The sequence below is a fragment of the Hyla sarda genome, chromosome 4 (genome assembly GCF_029499605.1).
Source record: "Hyla sarda isolate aHylSar1 chromosome 4, aHylSar1.hap1, whole genome shotgun sequence".
Taxonomy (NCBI): domain Eukaryota; kingdom Metazoa; phylum Chordata; class Amphibia; order Anura; family Hylidae; genus Hyla; species Hyla sarda.
The window spans coordinates 44,432,982-44,455,303 of NC_079192.1; the positions used below are offsets into that span (position 1 = coordinate 44,432,982).

A 22,322-nucleotide genomic window follows, 5' to 3' on the forward strand; every position below is an offset into this window, starting at 1 on the left:
AAATAGATATAATAAATGGCTAAAAACAGATGTGTTCCGATTTCTTTCTTTTCACCCACAAAGACCAACTACAACTCCATCCGCTTCACTTTCCAATGACCTCACCCTCCTTTGAACTTGCTTGCAAGTTTATAAAAAAAACACATTCCCATGCCGGGAGTCGAATTCTTCCATCTTTTGCCATGAGGTTTAGTTGACTTCCTTAGCATCATAGAGTTAGAAAGTGGAGATGGGGATGAGTTTAGCTTTGAAGCCAAGTGAGATCTTGAGAAAATAGATATAATAAATGGCTAACAACAGATGTGTTCCGATTTCTTTCTTTTCACCCACAAAGACCAACTACAACTCCAGCTGCTTAACTCTGCAGTGATCTGGTCGTCCTATGAATTTAATAATCTGAAAACTGTGAGTTTGATCCTCACACCGGGCAATTTTTCCATCTTTTGCCATGAGGTTTGGTTGACTTCTTGTCTTTAGCCATGAGAGACAAAACTGGGCAATTTTCTTGTCTTTAGCCATGAAGTTTTGTTGATTTCCTTAAGAGATGGGCATAAGTTTAACTTAGAAGGCAAGTGGACCAAATGAATGGCTTAAAGCTGTGGGGTAATGATTTTCTTTTTTATCCACAAAGAACAACTCCAACCCAGCTGCTTAACTCTGCAGTGATCTGGTCGGCCTATGAATTTAATAATCTGAAAACTGTGAGTTTGATCCTCACAACAGGCAATTTTTCCATCTTTTGCCATGAGGTTTGGTTGACTTCCTTAGCATCATAGAGTTAGAAAGTGGAGATGGGGATGAGTTTAGCTTTGAAGCCAAGTGAGATCTTGAGAAAATAGATATAATAAATGGCTAACAACAGATGTGTTCCGATTTCTTTCTTTTCACCCACAAAGAACAACTACAACTCCATCCTCTTCACTTTCCAATGACCTCACCCTCCTTTGAACTTGCCTGCAAGTTTATAAAAAAAACACATTCCGATACCGGGAGTTGAACCCGGGCCGCCTGGGTGAAAACCAGGAATCCTAACCGCTAGACCATATGGAAACGGCTTCTGCCACAGTTTTTTTGTATGAGGAAAAAAAAAAGTAAAAAAGTGATCTAAAATTTGTATTTTTTTGAATTATCAGCTTGGCACTGGATCACACCACCATGCCACTTGCCTCGTTAGCGCAGTAGGTAGCGCGTCAGTCTCATAATCTGAAGGTCGTGAGTTCGATCCTCACACGGGGCAATTTTTCTTGGCTTTAGCCATGAGGTTTTGTTGATTTCCTTAACCCCTTAACGACCCAGCCATTTTACACCTTAGGACCCGGCCATTTTTGCACATCTGACCACTGTCACTTTAAACATTAATAACTCTGGAATGCTTTTAGTTATCATTCTGATTCCGAGACTGTTTTTTCGTGACATATTCTACTTTAACTTAGTGGTAAAATTTTTTGGTAACTTGCATCCTTTCTTGGTGAAAAATCCCAAAATTTGATGAAAAATTTGAAAATTTAGCATTTTTCTAACTTTGAAGCTCTCTGCTTGTAATGAAAATGGATATTCCAAATATTATTTTATTTTATTCACATATACAATATGTCTACTTTATATTTGCATCATAAAGTTGACGAGTTTTTACTTTTGGAAGACACCAGAGGGCTTCAAAGTTCAGCAGCAATTTTCAAATTTTTCACAAAATTTCCAAAATCACAATTTTTCAGGGACCAGTTCAGGTTTGAAGTGGATTTGAAGGGTCTTCATCTTAGAAATACCCCACAAATGACCCCATTTTAAAAACTGCACCCCCCAAAGTATTCAAAATGACATTCAGTCAGCATTTTAATTTTAGGTGTTTCACAGGAATAGCAGCAAAGTGAAGGAGAAAATTCACAATCTTCATTTTTTACACTCGCATGTTCTTGTAGACCCAATTTTTGAATTTTTACAAGGGGTAAAAGGAGAAAATGTATACATATATTTGTAGCCCAATTTCTCTCATGTAAGGACATACCTCATATGTCTATGTAAAAAGTTCGGCGGGCGCAGTAGAGGGCTCAGAAGGGAAGGAGCGACAAGGGGATTTTGAAGAGTACGTTTTTCTGAAATGGTTTTTGGGGGGCATGTTGCATTTAGGAAGCCCCTATGGTGCAAAAACAGGAAAAAAAACACATGGCATACAATTTTGGAAACTAGACCCCTTGAGGAATGTAACAAGGAATAAAGTGAGCCTTAATACCCCACAGGTGTTTCACGACTTTTGCATATGTAAAAAAATGTAAAAAAAATTTCAATAAAATGTGTGTTTCCCCCCAAATTTCACATTTTTGCAAGGGTTAATAGCAGACAATACCCCCCAAAATTTGTAACCCCATCTCTTCTGAGTATGGAGGTACCCCATAAGTTGACATGAAGTGTACTATGGGCGAACTACAATGCTCAGAAGAGAAGGAGTCATATTTGGCTTTTTGAGAGCAAATTTTGCTCGGGGGCATGTCGCATTTAGGAAGCCCCTATGGTGCCAGGACAGCAAAAAATACCCACATGCCATACCATTTTGGAAACTAGACCCCTTGAGGAACGTAACAAGGAATGAAGTGAGCCTTAACACCCCACAGGGGTTTCACGACTTTTGCATATATAAAAAAAAAACATTTTTTTCACTAAAATGTGTGTTTCCCCCCCAAATTTCACATTTTTGCAAGGGTTAATAGCAGAAAATGCCCCCCAAAATTTGTAACCCCATCTCTTCCTAGTATGGAGGTACCCCATAAGTTGACCTGAAGCGCACTACGGGCGAACTACAATGCTCAGAAGAGAAGGAGTCATATTTGGCTTTTTGAGAGCAAATTTTGCTCGGGGGGCTTGTCGCATTTAGGAAGCCCAAATGGTGCCAGAACAGCAAAATAACCCCCACATGGCATACCATTTTGGTAACTAGACCCCTTGAGGAACGTAACAAGGGGTGCAGTGAGCATTTACCCCCCACTGGTGTCTGTCAGATCTTTGGAACAGTGGGCTGTACAAAATTTTTAATTTGCGCAGCCCACTGTTCCAAAGATCTGTCAGACACCAGTGGGGTGTAAATTCTCACTGATCCCCTCATTACATTCCGTGAGGGGTGTAGTTTCCGAAATGGGGTCACATGTTTTTTTTTTTTTGCGTTTGTCAAAACCACTGTAACAATCAGCCACCCCTGTTCAAATCACCTCAAATGTACATGGTGCACTCTCCCTTCTGAGCCTTGTTGTGCGCCCCCAGAGCACTTTGCGCCCACATATGGGGTATCTCCGTAGTCGGGAGAAGTTGCATTACAAATTTTGGGGGGCTTTTTTTTCCCTTTTACCTCTTGTCAAAATGAAAAGTATAGGGCAACACCAGCATGTTAGTGTAAAAAATTTATTTTTTTACACTAACATGCTGGTGTATACCCCAACTTCACCTTTTCATAAGGGGTGAAAGGAGAAAAAGCCCCACAAAATTTGGAAGGCAATTTCTCCCGAATACGGCGATACCCCATATGTGGCCCTAAACTGTTGCCTTGAAATACGACAGGGCTCCAAAGTGAGAGTGCGCCATGCGCATTTGAGGCCTGAATTAGGGATTTGCATAGGGTTGGACATAAGGGTATTCTATGCCAGTGATTCCCAAACAGGGTGCCTCCAGCTGTTGCAAAACTCCCAGCATGCTTGGACAGTCAACGGCTGTCCGGCAATACTGGGAGTTGTTGTTTTGCAACAGCTGGAGGCTCCATTTTGAAAACAGTGGCGTACCAGACGTTTTTCATTTTTATTGGGGAGGGGAGGGGGGCTTTGTAGGGGTATGTGTATATGTAGTGTTTTTTACTTTTTATTTTATTTTGTGGTAGTGTAGTGTTTTTAGGGTACAGTCACACGGGCAGGGGGGGTTAAAGCGAGTTTCCCGCTGCGAGTTTGAGCTGCCGCGCAAAATTTGCTGCATCGCAAACTTGCAGCCTGATACTCAATGTAAGCCCCTGCCCATGTGAATGTACCCTGTACATTCACAAGGGGGACCTCCAGCTGTTGCAAAACTACAACTCCCAGCATGCACAGTCTATCAGTGCATGCTGGTAGTTATAGTTTTGCAACAGCTGGAGGCACACAGGATGGGAAACACTGAGTTAGGAAACAGACAATGTTTCCCAACCAGTGTGCCTCCTGTTGTTGCAAAACCACAACTCCCAAACATTCTCAGGCATGCTGGGAGTAGTAGTTCGGCAACATCTTTAGAGCCAGATGTTGCCAAACTACAACTCCCAGCATGCTTGGAGTTGTAGTTTGCAACATATGGAGGACTACAGTTTGCAGACCACTTATACAGTGGTTCCCAATCTGTGCCCTTCCAGATGTTGCAAAACTACAACTCCCAGTGTGCCAAAACTGTCCAGGCATGCTGGGAGTTGTAGTTCTGCAACATCTGGAGGGCCAGATGTTACAGAACTACAACTCCCAGCATGCCTGGACAGTAAGGGCATGCTGAGAATGTGTAGTTTTGCAACATCTGGAAGGGCACAGTGGTCTCCAAACTGTGGACCACCAATTGTTGCAAAACTGCAACTCCCAGCATGCCCAGATACCAAGGACTGTCTGGGCATGCTGGGAGTTGTAGTATATAGGGTCCCAATACAGCAATGCATGTCGCTTTACGGCGACGTGCATTGCTGTAAAGGGCCCGACCGCGGCTGAAGATCTACTCACCTGTCGCCGCCGCCGCCATCTTCCTCGCCGGGATCCGGGTCTTCAGGGACGAGGTAAGTACCGGGGCCGGTCCCCAGCACTCCCCCGTCCCCCGCCGCGTCCTCTGGTCTTCCTCCTGTCCTCTCCGGACTTCAAGGGGCCGGGCAGGACGGGAGGAAGTAACCGCCCCCCCCTGCGATTGGTCGGTTAACTAACCGACAGATCGCAGGGTATAGGAGGAGGTGGCCGGCTTGCCACCTCGCTCCTATGCTTTAGCATGGTCCTGGCTGTCTGTGACAGCCGGGATCATGCGAAATTACCGGGCGGTCGGGTCCCAGAGACCCGATCAGCCCGGTATCGCCGCAGATCGCAAGGGCGATTTCCCTTTCGATTTGCTGCGATCGCCGACATGGGGGGGCCTACATGGCCCCCCTCGGCGTTTGTCCTGGATCCCTGCTGAAGGATTTCAGCAGGGATCCGCTTCCGATCTCCGCCGAGTGAGCGGCGGAGACCAGAAAAAGACATGACGTATGCATACGTCATGGGTCCTTAAGACCCAGGGTGTGATGACGTATGCTTACGTCATGGGTCCTGAAGAGGTTAAGAGATGGGCATGAGTTTAGCTTAGAAGGCAAGTGGACCAAATGAATGGCTTAAAGCTGTGGGGTAATGGTTTTCTTTTTTCATCCACAAAGAACAACTCCAACTCCAGCTGCTTAACTCTGCAGTGATCTGGTCGGCCTATGAATTTAGTAATCTGAAAACTGTGAGTTTGATCCTCACACCAGGCAATTTTTCCATCTTTTGCCATGAGGTTTGGTTGACTTCCTTAGCATCATAGAGTTAGAAAGTGGAGATGGGGATGAGTTTAGCTTTGAAGCCAAGTGGGATCTTGAGAAAATGGATATAATAAATGGCTAACAACAGATGTGTTCCGATTTCTTTCTTTTCACCCACAAAGACCAACTACAACTCCATCCGCTTCACTTTCCAATGACCTCACCCTCCTTTGAACTTGCCTGCAAGTTTATTAAAAAAAACACATTCCCATACCGGGAGTCGAACCTGGGTCACTTGTGTGAAAACCAGGAATCCTAACCGCTAGACCATATGGGACCTGCTTCTGCCACTGTTTTTTTGTATGAGGAAAAAAAAAAGTAAAAAAGTGATCTAAAATTTGTATTCTTTTGAATTATCAGCTTGGCACTGGATCGCATCACCATGCCACTTGCTTCGTTACCGCAGTAGGTAGCTCGTCAGTCTCAAAATCTGAAGGTCGTGAGTTCGATCCTCACATGGGGCAATTTTTCTTGGCTTTAGCCATGAGGTTTTGTTGATTTCCTTAAGAGATGGGCTTGAGTTTATCTTAGAAGGCAAGTGGACCAAATTAATGGCTTAAAGCTGTGGGGTAATGATTTTCTTTTTTCATCCACAAAGAACAACTCCAACTCCAGCTGCTTAACTCTGCAGTGATCTCGTCGGCTTATGAATTTAATAATCTGAAAACTGTGAGTTTGATCCTCACACCGGGCAATTTTTACATCTTTTGCAATGAGGTTTGGTTGACTTATTATCTTTAGCCATGAGAGACATAACTGGGCAATTTTCTTTTCCATCTTTTACCATGAGTTTAGCTTTGAAGCCAAGTGGGATCGTGAGAAAATGGATATAATAAATGGCTAACAACAGATGTGTTCCGATTTCTTTCTTTTCACCATCAAAGACCAACTACAAATCCATCCGCTTCACTTTCCAATGACCTCACCCTCCTTTGAACTTGCCTGCAAGTTTATAAAAATACACATTCCCATACGGGGAGTCGACCCCAGGCCACCTGGGTGAAAACCAGGAATCCTAACCGCTAGACCATATGTGACCTGCTTCTGCCACAATTTTTTTGTATGAGGAAAAAAAAAAGGAAAAAAAAGGGATCTAAAAATTATATTCTTTTGAATTATCAGTTTGGCACTGGATCATTTCAACATGCCGCTTGCCTTGTTAGCGCAGTAGGTAGCACTTCAGGCTCATAATCTGAAGGTCGTGAGTTCGGTCCTCACACGGGGCAATTTTCTTGGCTTTAGCCATGAGGTTTTGTTGATTTCCTTAAGAGATGGGCATTAGTTTAGCTTAGAAGGCAAGTGGACCAAATGAATGGCTTAAAGCTGTGGGGCAATGATTTTCTTTTTTAATCCACAAAGAACAACTCCAACTCCAGCTGCTTAACTCTGCAGTGATCTCATCGGCCTATGAATTTAATAATCTGAAAACTGTGAATATAATTCTCACACTGGGCAATTTTTCCATCTTTTGCCATGAGGTTTGGTTGACTACTTGTCTTTAGCCATGAGAGACAAAACTGGGCAATTTTCTTGTCTTTAGCCATGAGGTTTTGTTGATTTCCTTAAGATTTGGGCATGCGTTTAGCTTAGAAGGCAAGTGGACCAAATTAATGGCTTAAAGCTGTGGGGTAATGATTTTCTTTTTTCATCCGCAAAGAACAACTCCAACTCCAGCTGCTTAACTCTGCAGTGATCTTGTCGGCCTATGAATTTAATAATCTGAAAACTGTGAGTTTGATCCTCACACCGGGCAATTTTTTCATCTTTTGCCATGAGGTTTGGTTGACTTCTTGGGGGAGATTTATCAAAGTATTTAGACTGGTTTTTCCTGTCTTAATTTGTCGCAGAGAAATTGGCAGTCTATATTTCTGCGACTTTTTTGTGACTTTAGCTTTAGAATTTTTCTGTTCCTCGAAAGCATAATGCTCTAAATTAGATGGCTCTAAACTATAGACAGGTATTTATCACTACGACTTTTGCTGGGAAAGTCACATTTGATGTATTTAAGCGGAAATTTCAGACCATGTTGATGCTGGACTAAAGGATTGCTTGCTTAGGATGCAAGCTCCTGTTCCCAACTCACATTCTGCCGGCAGTGTCCTGTTGGTGATGTGATATTTAATTAGGAATTTTCAGAGTTTTTGAAACAAGAGTTTTCCTTAAAATGCAGACATAACTATTTCCACAAAAAATTATAAAATGGACCAAATAAGATTTACTATAAATTTTAATTAGTCCAAATAATCCAAAAAACAGACTTATTTTTGAGTATTCCCAAAACTTTAATAAAACAACATCATAAAAACAGGTCACACACCATAATTGCATGAAAAAACTACTTGGCCCAAACAAACCAAATCAGCACAATCTTCACATCCTAACTTTCTTAACATTAACATTGAATCATCATTCTTCTTCAATGCCAGATGATAGTCAAAATTGTCTTACAACTATGAATTTTTTTTAGAAAAGTACCCAATTTAAACAGACATTTTCTGAGTAAGGTATGATTCCGCATGGTGTGTTGGAAAAGGTGGTATTCCATACCATTGAAGAAATGGTTGTAAAATTCACTTAAAGGGGTACTCCGGCACTTACACATCTTCACCCCTATCCAAAGGATAGGGGAAAAGGTGCCTGATTTCAGGTGTTCCGCCGCTGTGGACCCCCTTGATCTAGCACGCTGCACCACAATTGAAATTACTCCCAGGACCATGTTCGCTCTGTGTCTGATTACCGGTGACCACAGAGCCAGTGGTGTGTAATGTAACGCCTCCACCCCTCAAGGCAAGACTATGGGAGGGGGCTTGACAGCTACCCCCTCCTATAGGCTTGCATCACACGGGGGCGGAGACATGAACTCACACGTCAACGGTCCTGTGTTTGACGGTAATCAAACGTGGAACAAACATGCTCCAGGGACTGATTTGAAATAGGGTACTGCGTGCAAGATCACTGGTGTCCCCAGCGGCAGAAACCACCCAATCAGGCATCTTATCCCCTATCATTTGGATAGGGAATAAGCTGTCTAACCCCCTGAGTACCCCTTCAATTGGTGAGATTTATCCAAACCTGTGCACAGGAAATGTTTCACAGTTACCAATAGCACACAATTCCATTACTTCCATCATTTTTAACAGCTATTATTCTTTCTGTAAAAAAAAAAAAAAAAAACATTTGTTGTTAAGGACAATTTTCTAAGTTTTAATCTGCACAGGTTTGGATAAATCTAAACAAACCTGGCTAACTGGTCTATGGGTACTGATTTGGGGGCCATTGGCTTTTTTTTTATAACCTGTGCTCAAGAGATAGTATTTATACCTTTAGAGCTCAGGCATGAAAACAGGAGACTCTCTTACAAACAGCCATCCGGTGTCAGACTGTGACTCAGGTTGAGTCACTCTAGACAAAGCTTTCTTCACCAGTCCGGCTGTGTACTTTTAGTGCACATATTTTACAACAACCATGCGCATAAGGCCCACAGAGGATGAAACAAATTGTTACATACACCTGAAGCAAACAGGAAAACTAAATGGCAAGTTAACATGTCCATATATAGGGATGCGTTTAAAACTAGTGATGAGAAGAAAACAGGCTGAACTACTTGAAATTTTTGATAACAACATTTCTTGATATGTTAGTTAGAAACCATTAACTTTTTCCATCCTTATTTCCATGGTTGCTAATGTGCTTGAGATCATCAATTATTTGTGCTCTCAGGTTAGTAATGTGTTTTTCCATGCATCTATTAATAGTTTGCTCCATTTGTGCCCAGAAATTGTGATCATGACAGCAGGTAGGTAGTTGGGGGTTCTCCAATGATTGCACATTTTCCAAATCCAGAATAATGGTCTCCTCGTCTGGGATACTCTGTAAAAGTGAAGTTTGTATATGTTATCATTATTGATTTTTGGCTCTGAATTGGATACATCCTGGTACCAAAAATATAAGAAGGTTACAAACTTCTATGTCAATTGGGATTACCGGGTCTGTCTCTCCTAATGACTAAATAGCAAACTTTAAAGGGGTTCTCCAGTGCTTTTACATCTTATCCCCTATCCAAATGATAGGATATAAGATGCCAGATCGCGTGAGTACCGCCGCTGGGGACCCACACGATCTTGCACCCAGCACCCTGTTTTTAATCAGTCCTCGGAGTGTGTTTGCTCCGGGTCTGATTACCGGCAACCACAGGTCACACAGCGTGTGAGGTGATGCCTCCACCCCGTGTGATGTCACGGTTCGCCCCTCAATGCAAGGCTTGCATTGATGGCCTGAGCAAGACGTCACACGGGGGGGGGGGGAGGCGTCACGTCACACGCCGTTGGCTCTGTGGTCGCCGGTAATCAGACCCACAGCAAACATGCTACAGGGACTGATTATAAACGGGGTGCCGCGTGCAAGATCACGGGGGTACCCAGCGGCGGGACTCCAGTGATCAGGCATCTTATTCCCTATCCTTTGGAAAGGGGATAAGATGTCTAAGCATCGGAGCACCCCTTTAAATATTATTAAGATCTATCTCAAATAATCATGTTGTTACGCCTAGCGCTCCGGGTCCCCGCTCCTCCCCGGAGCGCTCACGGCGCCTTTCTCCCTGCAGCTCCCCGGTCAGCGCTGACCGGGAGCGCTGCCCTGTCATGGCCGTTGGGGATGCGATTCGCACAGCGGGACGCGCCCGCTCGCGAATCGCATCCCAGGTCACTTACCCGTTCCCGTCTCCTGCGGTCATGTGCTGGCGCGCGCGGCTCCGCTCTCTAGGGCGCGCGCGCGCCAGCTCCCTGAGACTTAAAGGGCCAGTGCACCAATGATTGGTGCCTGGCCCAATTAGCTTAATTGGTTCCCATCTGTTTCCTGGCTGTATCTAGTCTCCTCCCTTGCGCTTCCTTGCCGGATCTTGTTGCCCTAGAGCCTAGTGAAAGCGTTTTTGTGTGTTATACCCTGTGTACCAGAACTTTGCTATCTCCCCTGACTACGAACCTTGCCGCCTGCCCCCGACCTTCTGCTACGTCCGACTTTGCTTCTGCCTACTCCCTTGTACCTCGCCTATCTTCAGCAGCCAGAGAGGTGAGCCGTTGCTAGTGGATACGACCTGGTCACTACCGCCGCAGCAAGACCATCCCGCTTTGCGGCGGGCTCTGGTGAAAACCTGTAGTGTCTTAGAACCGGTCCACTAGCACGGTCCTCGCTATCCCTCTCTGGCACAGAGGATCCACCTCCTGCCAGCCGGCATCGTGACAGTAGATCCGGCCATGGATCCCGCTGAGGTTCCCCTGCCAGTTGTCTCTGATATCGCCCGACAGATCGCCCATCTAACCCACCAGCTGTCGGAAGTGTCCACCATTGTGCGCCAACATTCGCAACTTCTTCAGCAATCATCTCCTTCGCCAGCTCCTGCACCTCCTCCGCTGCGAGTGGCCACTCCTAGCCTCCACCTGTCCTTGCCGGACAAATTTAATGGGGACTCTAAGTTTTGCCGTGGCTTTCTTTCGCAATGTTCATTGCACCTGGAGATGATGTCGGACCTGTTTCCCACTGAAAGGTCTAAGGTGGCTTTCGTAGTCAGCCTTCTGTCTGGAAAAGCTCTGTCTTGGGCCACACCGCTCTGGGACCGCAATGACCCCGTCACTGCCTCCGTACACTCCTTCTTCTCGGAAATCCGAAGTGTCTTTGAGGAACCTGCCCGAGCCTCTTCTGCTGAGACTGCCCTGTTGAACCTGGTCCAGGGTAATTCTTCCGTTGGCGAGTATGCCGTACAGTTCCGTACCCTTGCTTCAGAATTATCCTGGAATAATGAGGCACTCTGCGCGACCTTCAAAAAAGGCCTATCCAGTCGCATCAAGGATGTGCTGGCCGCACGAGAGATTCCTGCCAATCTGCAAGAACTCATCCATCTAGCTACCCGCATTGACATGCGTTTTTCTGAGCGACACCAAGAGCTCCGCCAGGAAAAAGACTTAGATCTCTGGGCACCTCTCCCACAGTATCCGTTGCAATCTACGCCTGGGCCTCCCGCCGAGGAGGCCATGCAAGTGGATAAGTCTCGCCTGACCCAGGAAGAGAGGAATCGCCGTAAGGAAGAGAATCTTTGTCTGTACTGTGCCAGTACCGAGCATTTCTTGGTGGATTGCCCTATCCGTCCTCCACGCCTGGGAAACGCACGCACGCACCCAGCTCACGTGGGTGTGGCGTCTCTTGGTTCCAAGTCTGCTCCTCCACGTCTCACGGTACCCGTGCGGATTTCTGCTTCAGCCAGCTCTTCTCTCTCAGCCGTGGCCTGCCTGGACTCTGGAGCTTCTGGAAATTTTATTCGAGAGTCCCTAGTGAATAAATTTCGCATTCCGGTGACCCGTCTTGTCAAGCCACTCCACGTTTCCGCGGTCAACGGAGCCAAGTTGGATTGCACCATACGTTTCCGCACGGAGCCCCTTCTTATGAGCATCGGATCTCATCATGAGAGGATTGAACTTTTGGTCCTCCCCAATTGCACCTCGGAAATTCTCCTTGGACTTCCCTGGCTTCAACTTCATTCCCCTACCCTGGATTGGTCCACTGGGGAGATCAGGAGTTGGGGGTCCTCTTGTTCCAAGAACTGTCTAAAACCGGTTCCCAGTACTCCCTGCCGTGACCCTGTGGTTCCTCCTGTTTCCGGTCCCCCTAAGGTCATTAAGGACTCTGCCTGCCACAGGAAATGCCCCTCCCCCCCTCCCAGTCCCGTCAGGCAAGCCTCTGTGCCACCCCATGGCCCCCGTCCTGGTGTCACACTGCCCCGTGCCAGGTCTCGCCCTCTGCCCTCTCTCCCCATTCCTACTCCTGCGGTTCTGCCTGCCGTTGAGGAATCCCTCCTTCCTTTCCCGGTGTCCTCATCCCAGGGGAGGCAGTTACCCGATAAAGAGAAGGGGAGACCTAAGGGGGGGGGTACTGTTACGCCTAGCGCTCCGGGTCCCCGCTCCTCCCCGGAGCGCTCACGGCGCCTTTCTCCCTGCAGCTCCCCGGTCAGCGCTGACCGGGAGCGCTGCCCTGTCATGGCCGTTGGGGATGCGATTCGCACAGCGGGACGCGCCCGCTCGCGAATCGCATCCCAGGTCACTTACCCGTTCCCGTCTCCTGCGGTCATGTGCTGGCGCGCGCGGCTCCGCTCTCTAGGGCGCGCGCGCGCCAGCTCCCTGAGACTTAAAGGGCCAGTGCACCAATGATTGGTGCCTGGCCCAATTAGCTTAATTGGTTCCCATCTGTTTCCTGGCTGTATCTAGTCTCCTCCCTTGCGCTTCCTTGCCGGATCTTGTTGCCCTAGAGCCTAGTGAAAGCGTTTTTGTGTGTTATACCCTGTGTACCAGAACTTTGCTATCTCCCCTGACTACGAACCTTGCCGCCTGCCCCCGACCTTCTGCTACGTCCGACTTTGCTTCTGCCTACTCCCTTGTACCTCGCCTATCTTCAGCAGCCAGAGAGGTGAGCCGTTGCTAGTGGATACGACCTGGTCACTACCGCCGCAGCAAGACCATCCCGCTTTGCGGCGGGCTCTGGTGAAAACCTGTAGTGTCTTAGAACCGGTCCACTAGCACGGTCCTCGCTATCCCTCTCTGGCACAGAGGATCCACCTCCTGCCAGCCGGCATCGTGACACATGTATGTTTGTTTCTTTTGAATATACAGCGTACAGCCCAAAATATATTCTCAAAAATGTGAAATCATTTAACGCCATTCTGTAAATAAAATATTATTTTGATATGCATTTTTTTTTGTTTTTTTTAAATGTCATTGCAGCAATCATTACATTGTGAGACTTTTTTTTTCATTTTTTATTGTTAAAAGATTCCAAACAAGGTTTTGTAAATATACCCTAGGCATAATACTTACCATCTCTCTTGGAGTTGTTTCCAGACATGAAGCCCCCTCCAAAGGCATACTGTCCTCATTTTCTCGTGGAAGCTGGGCAAGCTCTCTTTCATTTAGAATACCAGCATCTGTGAATGACCAAGTAATGATACAATGTTAGAGTTTACATAAAAAATTAACAAAAAGAGAAGTCTTATTATGTCAAGTGTTTACACTTACCTTTGGCAATTTTCCTACGAAACGCTCCAAGTCTTCCCTTTTCTCTTACTTTTAAATCGGAAAATCTTTTCTGTAATTGTCGTGGGGAGTGTTGCGTTCCAAAGGTTGTCTTGAGGTGTTGGGTAAGCTCCTGCATTATCCTTGTCTTGTGTGCTTTGATTTCACCTGGAGGGGCTACTTCATAGTTTTTAGCATCTAAAAACCGGACCATTTCTATAAGTTCGTCATTGGCGAAGGGTGTAGCCCTTTTACCCTTGCTGGTGTCCTCTATGTGAAATAAAATAAAATTTGTTTGGTGTTATTTAAAAAAAAAAAAAAAAAGTTTAACAGAACAATTACACTGAGGATGCTTACCCTTTTTAAAATTTGTAAATTATTATCTTGTTTTTTTTTTAAGTTAGGCTATGCTTTCATCCAATTATAATCCAATTTTGAGTTGTTCAGCCACAATCTGCAGTTCAATAAATACATTAGGCTATAGTTGGACCAAAGTAACTGTAATACATTATTCTCTGTCTTGACAATTTTTCATACCTCTTTAGAAAGGAACCTAATCTCATGGATTCCATTTGTCACCAACTTATTGGCTGGCCAGTTGCTGACTTTAGCGTTCAAAAATCAATTATTTTTGCAGGTGCTCTGGTGACCTTGAAAAGGTGGATCCAGTCCTAGGAGACTGTACAGGCCACCGGAGGACATGAAAGATGAAACAATTTAGCCAGCATAAAGTAATCAAACATCTAGACGATAAGTTCCTGACCAATGGAATCACTGTAAATGTAATCATCTATAAGCCTTGTTAGTCAACAAATTGATAGATATTTTTGGAAACAAAAAATCGGACTAAAACTAAAACATTAACCTTAGTCACATGGCCCAACTTGTTGTTACAGACAGGTTGGACAAGTGACAATGGTGACAATAGAGCTTCCATTGTCCATTTCCCTGTTTTACATTTCTGGAAACTGTGTCTGGTTTTGGAGATGCGGAAACCTTGCTTGGGTCAGGGTTGTACTTTAATGATGTTTACAAACCTGTTTGATCAGACCAAGATCCAGCATGGCACATCAGCGTCTGTGGCCATGTACAGATGTAATAGTTCTCACTGATGCTGCACAATGTTGGATCACAAGAGGAACAGCAGTGTTGATGTCATTAATCTCATGCCCTGCTATAAGAGATGGCGAACAATCCTAGCTAAGTGAGATCACTACAGGCTCGAACAAATAAGAATCAAAACCTTGCAAGTAACACTGTGTCCATTCACAATTGGTGTCCGTTTTGGTATGATCAAGTTATTGAAGGTGACAATTTCTGATAGATTTATGTCAAGTGATAATTGAATAATTTGAATACTATTTGTTGGTACACTACATTTAAAAATAACACTCAGAGAAAACATACCTTGTTCTTCCATTGTTGCTTCTTTGCAATTTTTTTTTTTAATGTTTGTGTTCTTCCAAATTTCAGCTTATTATATGCCTATGGAAACATCAGCAAAAATTTTACTTTTAACTCGATCTCTCTCTCTCTGTCTATATATAGCTTGAGATATATATATATATATATATATATATATATATATATATATATACCGTATTTAACGGGGTATACCAGGCACTGGCCTCTAACACGCACCCTCATTTTACCAAGGATATTTGGTTCAAAAAAGTTTTTTACCCAAATATCCATGGTAAAATGAGGGTGCGTGTGTGTGCATGTGTATACCCCGATACACCCCCAGGAAAGGCAGGGGGAGAGAGGCCATCGCTGCCCGCTTCTCTGCCCCTGCCTTTCCTTGGGTCTAGAGCCCTGCTGCTGCCGCTTCTCTCCCGCTTGCTATCGGTGCCGCTGCCCGTTCTCTCCCCCTGACTATCGGTGCCGGTGCCCCATTGCTGGCGCCAATAGCCAGGGGGAGAGAAGTGGCACTGGCAATGGGGCAGCGGCGCCGACAGACAGGGGGAGAGAAGGGGCAGCGGCACCCATTGCCGGCGCCGCTGTCCCGTTGCCTCCCCACATCCCCGGTTGCATAATTACCTGTTGCCGGGGTCGGGTCCGCGCTGCTTCAGCCCTCCGGTGTGCGTCCCCTGCATCGTTGCTATGCGCTGCACAGCGCGGAACAATGACGAGTGACGTCATTGTGCCGCGCCGTGCAGCGCATAGCAACGACGCAGGGGACGCACACCAGAGGCCTGAATCAGCGGAACACCAATAGTCAGGGGGAGAGAACGGGCAGCGGCGCCTATAGCCAGGGGGAGAGAAGGGCCGGCAGCAGGGCTCTAGACCCCAGGGCAGGCAGGGGCAGAGAAGCCGGCAGCGCTGGCGGTCTCTGCACCTGCAAAGCCGCTGCAGTTCATTGATTTAAAGCGCACGCTTTAGATCATTGAACTGCAGCGGCTTATCGGCGTATAACACGCTAAAAAATTTTTGCCTAAAAAGTGCGTGTTGTACGCAGATAAATAAGGTATATATATATATATATATATATATATATATATATATAGCAACAATCTTTTGGTTATTTATATATATATATATATATATATATATATATATATATATGTATATATATATATATATATATATATATATATATATAAACAGCTCTCTCTTTTGGGTAACTAGATATCTAGATATATATATTTATTTTGATGTGTATATATCTCGCTATTTCCATGCTTCATAATTTTTGATATTTTGGATTTTTAAACTGTCATTTTTTTATGTTGAAGGGAGCCAAGCGTTTACAATCATTTAATCTAGTATGTTTTTGTTGTGGTTTATGTTAAAATTTTTATTTTTTCAACTTAATCTGGAGAACTTCTAAATTTATTAAAACATTCACAAAAAAAGGATAACACAAACCACATGTAAGCCTGTGGTTAAAACCAAAATCTCTGCTTCCATACAGAACATAGGGGTATTTATTTCATATTTATCACAATTTTATGGTCTGGGCAGAGCAACACTTCTTTCCTATTGAGTATATTTTTTTTAAATCTTGGCCTGGGAAATTTTGCCCAGTTGCTCCTAGCAACCAATAAGGTCATTGCTTCCATTGTTATCAAGGCCTATTAAAACTGTTGCAAGAGATAAGATTGTTGGGAATGTTATACTCTGCACATTTTACTAGGGACAGGTTTTGTAAAATCTCACCCCAGGAGTTTTCTAGGATACTGTTTACTGCTCCTATATTGCCCATTAATTTCCTACCCTTTGTCATTATGGCATCTGATTTTTTGGGGTTTCGCCCAAAAATCAAACATAGCCCGGAGAATTAAACATCATCTAAGTTGTTGAAGGAATACACATTTTTCACTGTAAGATTGAAATCGCAGTTTAGCTTTTTGTTTCACAAGGTTTACCACAGATTTTAGAATGAAAAATGACCAAGCCATTTAATGTAGACATGTTTGGAAATGTTATTTATCTGTTGTTAAAATGCACAATGTTTTTTCTCATTTAGCTAAGCTCCAAAACCAAACCCATACTTGAACTTTACAATTTTGCGACTAAAATGTTTTTAACACTGTTTAAACTATGCACATGTTCACCATTACTCTGTTTAGAAGGGTGGGCGTTTACTCTTTACCTTGTCTTTTTCATTTTCAGCTGAAGTGTCTGTTTTACAATTAGAGTAATCCTATACACGTGAACACTCATTTACAACTGATTAACAATGCCTTGCTATTTTGAAAATGTTTGTTTTTCTCTCATACAGACCTGTGTGTAGTTGTGGGCCTCCTGCTCCGCCAATCTGCGCCTTCCCAAATACTTCCTTAGCAACCTTTCATTGTTCTCGCTTCTCATTGGCTGACTATTTCCTTGCTGTTTGATTGACTTATGCGTGCGACATTTGCTTTCATTTTTCGGCGACAAATCTCTCTTTTTCTATGGGGCTGCGTGCGCCAAATCCAGTAATAAGTCGCACAGGTGGCTTGAAAACCGCGAGGGCAGATTTACAGAAGCTGCAAGCAGCAGGGACAGTGCTGCTGTATTTCTGCATCAGAAAACAAGCAAAAAGACCATTAATACCAAATAATTTCATTTAAAAAAAAAGGCACAAAACAAGGTGGGTAAAGAATTATGTAAAATATATAAGTTTGTAACTGTGTGAACTGCCCAAAAAAATGGGCACAGCATTTCATGTTGCAATACTCAATGCTTGCCTCAAATGGACCAGCATTGCAATCAGTGTTAAACATTTTTAGCCCCAAACTTTCAGAATGAAAACGTTAATGAAAAATAATATTAATAAACATGTTAGCAATGTAGCCCAACCAAAATCCTACTCAGCATTAGCTTTATTTGTCTTCAGATATATGTTAACTAAAACCATATGCAAACACAACAAACTAATATAACTGGTATGTTTTAAGATCCAAGTACATTCCATTGTTTTTTTTTTTTTTTTTTGTGTAGTCCAAATTCTTGGCTAACACGTAATTTTTGGAAACGGGCCAGGTTAATTAGAGAGACAAAGTAGGAATCCCAGATATACTTGTAACCAATGTTTGTTGATAAAAATGTAAAAATTATGTTGAAAAAGGAGTAATACAAAGAATTTTGAGGTATAAATGAAAACAATTAAATCTAAATTAAAAAAAATACATAGGACAACTGATGCCTGGAACATAACATTTTAACAGCAAGAGAACATATCCAAATCACAAATATGCTGCAATGGCAACTTAATACCCCAGACACAGGTGTCAGCAGAGAGCATTGTGGACATGGTTTTGACTCTGAAAAACATTTTTATTTCTTAAAATCTAAAAAGTTCCTTAAAGAATCTAAAAGTTTGTAAAAAAAAAAAAAAAAAAACATCCTTGAAAAATGTGACTAATTAAAAAAAAATAATCTATAAAAATAAAACAAAAGGAAAAACATCTTTAATGACCTAGAGCTGTTTGGCAAGTATGGAGGTCAGGGTACAGCATACACTATTACACTAAGGCACAATAGTGATTATTAACTGTTTGCAAGAGTTGATGATGCCACATGTACTGTTCTTGATCTTTAAAATATTTAGTCTTAAGGAAGGAACCATTTTTTTACTTTTTGACCAGGTTTTTTTTATTTTTTTTTATTCACATGGATCTCTTTAAATGGTAATAACTTTACAAAGTTTTTTTGGAGCAGAGCGAATCTGAGATTGTTTTTACGTTACATCATTGGACTTTAGATAACTGGGGCATTTTGGGTGACACCTGAAGCATTTTTGTTTATATAATTATAAATTGTGTTTAAAAAATTCCAATTTCTTGGTTTTTGGTATTTTAGTTTTTTATGGTGTACACTGTGCAGTTAAAGTGAGGTTAGATTTATTCTGTTGATCAGTACGATTATGGCGACATCCATTTTCTATAGCTTTCTATTTTTTTCCTTTTCTGAGCACCAAAAAAATTCTGCCCTTAATTTTCCAGGAGCCGTAACTTTTTTTTCAAATGCCATTGCTTAAGTACTTCTTTTGGGCAGGGATGAGCAGTACTTTTTCTTGGTATCATTTTTGGACTACACGCTACCTTTTTTTTTTTTTTTTTGGGAAAAAAGGCTATCTGTACCAAACTTGGTGACTTTTTTACTTTTAAATTTTCAAGTTTTTACGGTGTTCATCGTGCAGGATAATTTAAATTGTAGTTTTATAGTATATGTAATTTAGGCCGTGGCAACATCTATTATGTATCTGATTTGTGTTTTGGATAATTTGTGGTGATAATACAGGGCTTTTAAAGGGATATTCCAGGAAAAAAATTGTTTACATATATCAACTGGTTCCATAAAGTTGAACAGATTTGTAAATTACTTCTATTAAAAAAATTTAATCCTTCCTGTACTTATGAGCTGCTGAATACTGCAGAGGAAATTATTTTCTTTTTGGAATGCTCGCTGATGACATCACGAGCACAGTTCTCTCTGCTGACGTTATTATAAAAATAGTAATGCTTTATTCATTGTTGTCCTTAGTGGGATTTGAACCCAAGTCCCCAGCACTGCAAGGCAGCAGTGCTAACCACTGAGCCACCATGCTGCCCTTAGCATACATCTGCTATGCATCTGCTATGCATCTGCTATGCATGGTTGCTAAAATGGACAGAGATGTCAGCAAAGAGCATTGTGCTCGTTTATTTTTCATTGCAGATAATGGATGATTTACTGCCAATAATTATGTTATGGAGGAATGCTCATATTCGCAACTATAGACGAAACAACCTGTTAGGAAGACTTCGCCGTGCGCGAATTTTTAAAAACAGGCTCAAATTAGAGTCTTTCACTGAAGAAGAGGTGAAACAGCATTTTTGATTTTCCAAACATGCAATTTTGGAAATTTATCAAAAAATTAGACACCAATTAGAAAGTCAAACTCAACGGTCAAATTCCATCCCAGGAATAACCAAACTACTTTCTGTGTTACATTTCTTTGCCTCAGGTTCATTTCAATATTGCATTGCTGGCAAGTTAGGATTGAGCCAACCTTCTTTCAGCAGAATTTTACGGCCAGTTGTTGATGCAATTGTCTCAATTGCAGGAGATTACATTAGATTTCCACAAACCCAACGTGAACAAAATGCTATAGTGGCACAGTTCTATGGGAAGGCAGGCTTCCCCACAGTGTTGGGCCTCATTGACTGCACTCATGTGGCCTTGATTCCACCAAGTGCTGATGAAGAAATATATCGCAACCGGAAAATGTTTCACTCATTAAATATTCAGGTTGTGTGTGGTCCCAACATGGAAATTTTAGATGTGGTTGCAAAATATCCAGGATCCAATCACTACTCTTATATATTATCAAACAGCCGCATTGGCGAACTATTCAGGAATGGCGAGTATGGTGATAAACTACTTCTTGGTAAGTAGACATTTTTTTAGGGTTTGAACTTAATTAGGCTAAGTTTAGACATTCAACATCATTAATTATTCATAAACATTGCAGTGTTTTGACTTTAAACTGTGTTGATTTTTAAAAGTAAATTTTAAAATTGGTATATGAATGATATATGTGAAAAAGTAAGTTAGTGAAAGGCTGAACTTAAAAATTGTCAATTTTACAAATTTGCAGGAGACAACGGCTATGGATTGACTTCATGGTTGATGACCCCCTATCTCTCACCCAGTACTGCAGAACAGAGAAACTTTAATGTTGCCCACAAAAAAACAAGTTCTCTCATTGAGCGCGTGTTTGGTATGCTAAAGAGCCGTTTCCGTTGTCTAGATGTAACTGGTGGTGCATTAATTTACTCACCAATTTTAGTTTCTAAAATTGTGGTATGTTGCTGTATTCTTCATAATCTAGCACTTAAGCATCGAATACCATTTTTTATAGATGAAGATGTAATGGATGATCAGGACTTACAGGTATCCGACAGCCAAAGTACTACAACACGCGGAAGACAGCGCCAGATGCAAATCACACAAGATTTTTTTCATCAGTGAGACTCATTAGGTTACATTTTCCTTATTGTCTGTGTCAAAAAAAAAAATTTAGAATTTTGTGCTTAGTTTAATCCTAAATTACATAGTATTTAAGATCATTTCACACTGTTTAATACTAATTTTCAGTTGTTACAAAAATTACAGTTAAAACACAGAAATAAAGTACATGAAATAACATGTAAATTAAACCTTTATTACTTTTTCAAGGTTTATTTCTTAGCATAAACATTAAATTATATAATCCAAAAAATTAATTAACAGATTATTACCAACACAGTAAGAACACATTTGAATTTAGTAATCAACTTGTACTTAAATAAAAACTTGTAATGTGATAAACATGCATGAGCTAATTCAACTTAGATATGACACCCAAAAAGAAAACCTAATCATGCTTTTGCCCTCTTACAGTCAAGCGTGATATCATATGTTGTTTTTTGTTTTGTTTAACGATGTTAATGGTAATTTGAATATAAAAGGGTCTTGACAAAATGAGACAGTTTTCACATCACATTTTCACACATACAGGAGCGCATACGGCAGAGGGGAGTTGAAACATTGTACTCCATTATACCTTTTTATGTGCTCCTGTATGTCATTTATTTCAATGAGGTGGGCTGAGTAAAATGTTTGGTCCGCTTGGCTAATTTTGGTGATGTATGTGTTTTTCACACGGAACAAAAATGATGGTATAGCACGGTTTGTGTTCCAGGGGTAAAAAGACATATGTAGGGAAAATAAGCCGAACCTACCTAAATTATCACTACGGCAGCCTCATTGAAAAGATATAAAGATGGGAGCGCATAGAAAGGCATACGTGAGCACAACGTTTCAGTTCCCCCCCTGCCGTATGCCCAACCATATGATCCAAAACATGATGTGAATCCATCCTAACCCAAGTGCTAAATGCACCTCAAAAAAATTATTTTAAATAATAGGTAAAAAATTTTACATTAAAGTATAGTCATACATTACTTATTGTAATCCTAAATATGTGAAATGTGACACATTAATGTCAAAAGGTTAAGTTCATAAAAATCAAATAAAAGCAACACTACTAATGTCAACAACATGAGAATTAGCCAAACTGTGAGATTTGTTAAATCCCAATATATATATATATATATATATATATATATATATATATATTTATATATGTTGAACATATTTAAAGGTGTACCCTGCCCTTAAACATCTTAGCCACTATCAAAATTATATTGCATTCAAATGTGGTTTGAGTGTGTAGTACGCCTGTGGACCTCAACAATGGCATGTGCATCACCATTCAGTAATTACTATAC

General features: G+C 42.1%; 1 protein-coding gene and 1 non-coding gene across 3 annotated transcripts; one reads left to right on the forward strand and one right to left on the reverse strand.

Moving 5' to 3' along the window:
* The first annotated feature begins 1,164 nt into the window (after positions 1-1,164).
* TRNAM-CAU (transfer RNA methionine (anticodon CAU)) lies at positions 1,165-1,237 on the forward strand. Its single transcript has one exon. It is a non-coding gene; the product is annotated as a tRNA-Met (tRNA).
* Positions 1,238-8,573: 7,336 nt separating this feature from the next.
* LOC130366792 (uncharacterized) lies at positions 8,574-20,984 on the reverse strand. Of its 2 annotated transcripts, XM_056569149.1 has the most exons (8): positions 20,942-20,984; positions 17,308-17,584; positions 14,989-15,066; positions 13,939-14,035; positions 13,585-13,851; positions 13,387-13,493; positions 9,184-9,397; positions 8,574-8,679 (listed from the first exon to the last, which is right to left on the reverse strand). In XM_056569149.1, the coding sequence occupies exons 5-8, from the start codon at positions 13,793-13,795 to the stop codon at positions 8,624-8,626; spliced, it is 588 nt and encodes a 195-aa protein (XP_056425124.1). In that variant the 5' UTR covers positions 13,796-13,851; positions 13,939-14,035; positions 14,989-15,066; positions 17,308-17,584; positions 20,942-20,984; the 3' UTR covers positions 8,574-8,623. The 2 variants fall into 2 exon arrangements, with proteins under 2 accessions (XP_056425124.1, XP_056425123.1); XM_056569148.1 differs by lacking the exon at positions 13,939-14,035.
* Between the last annotated feature and the right edge of the window lie 1,338 nt (positions 20,985-22,322).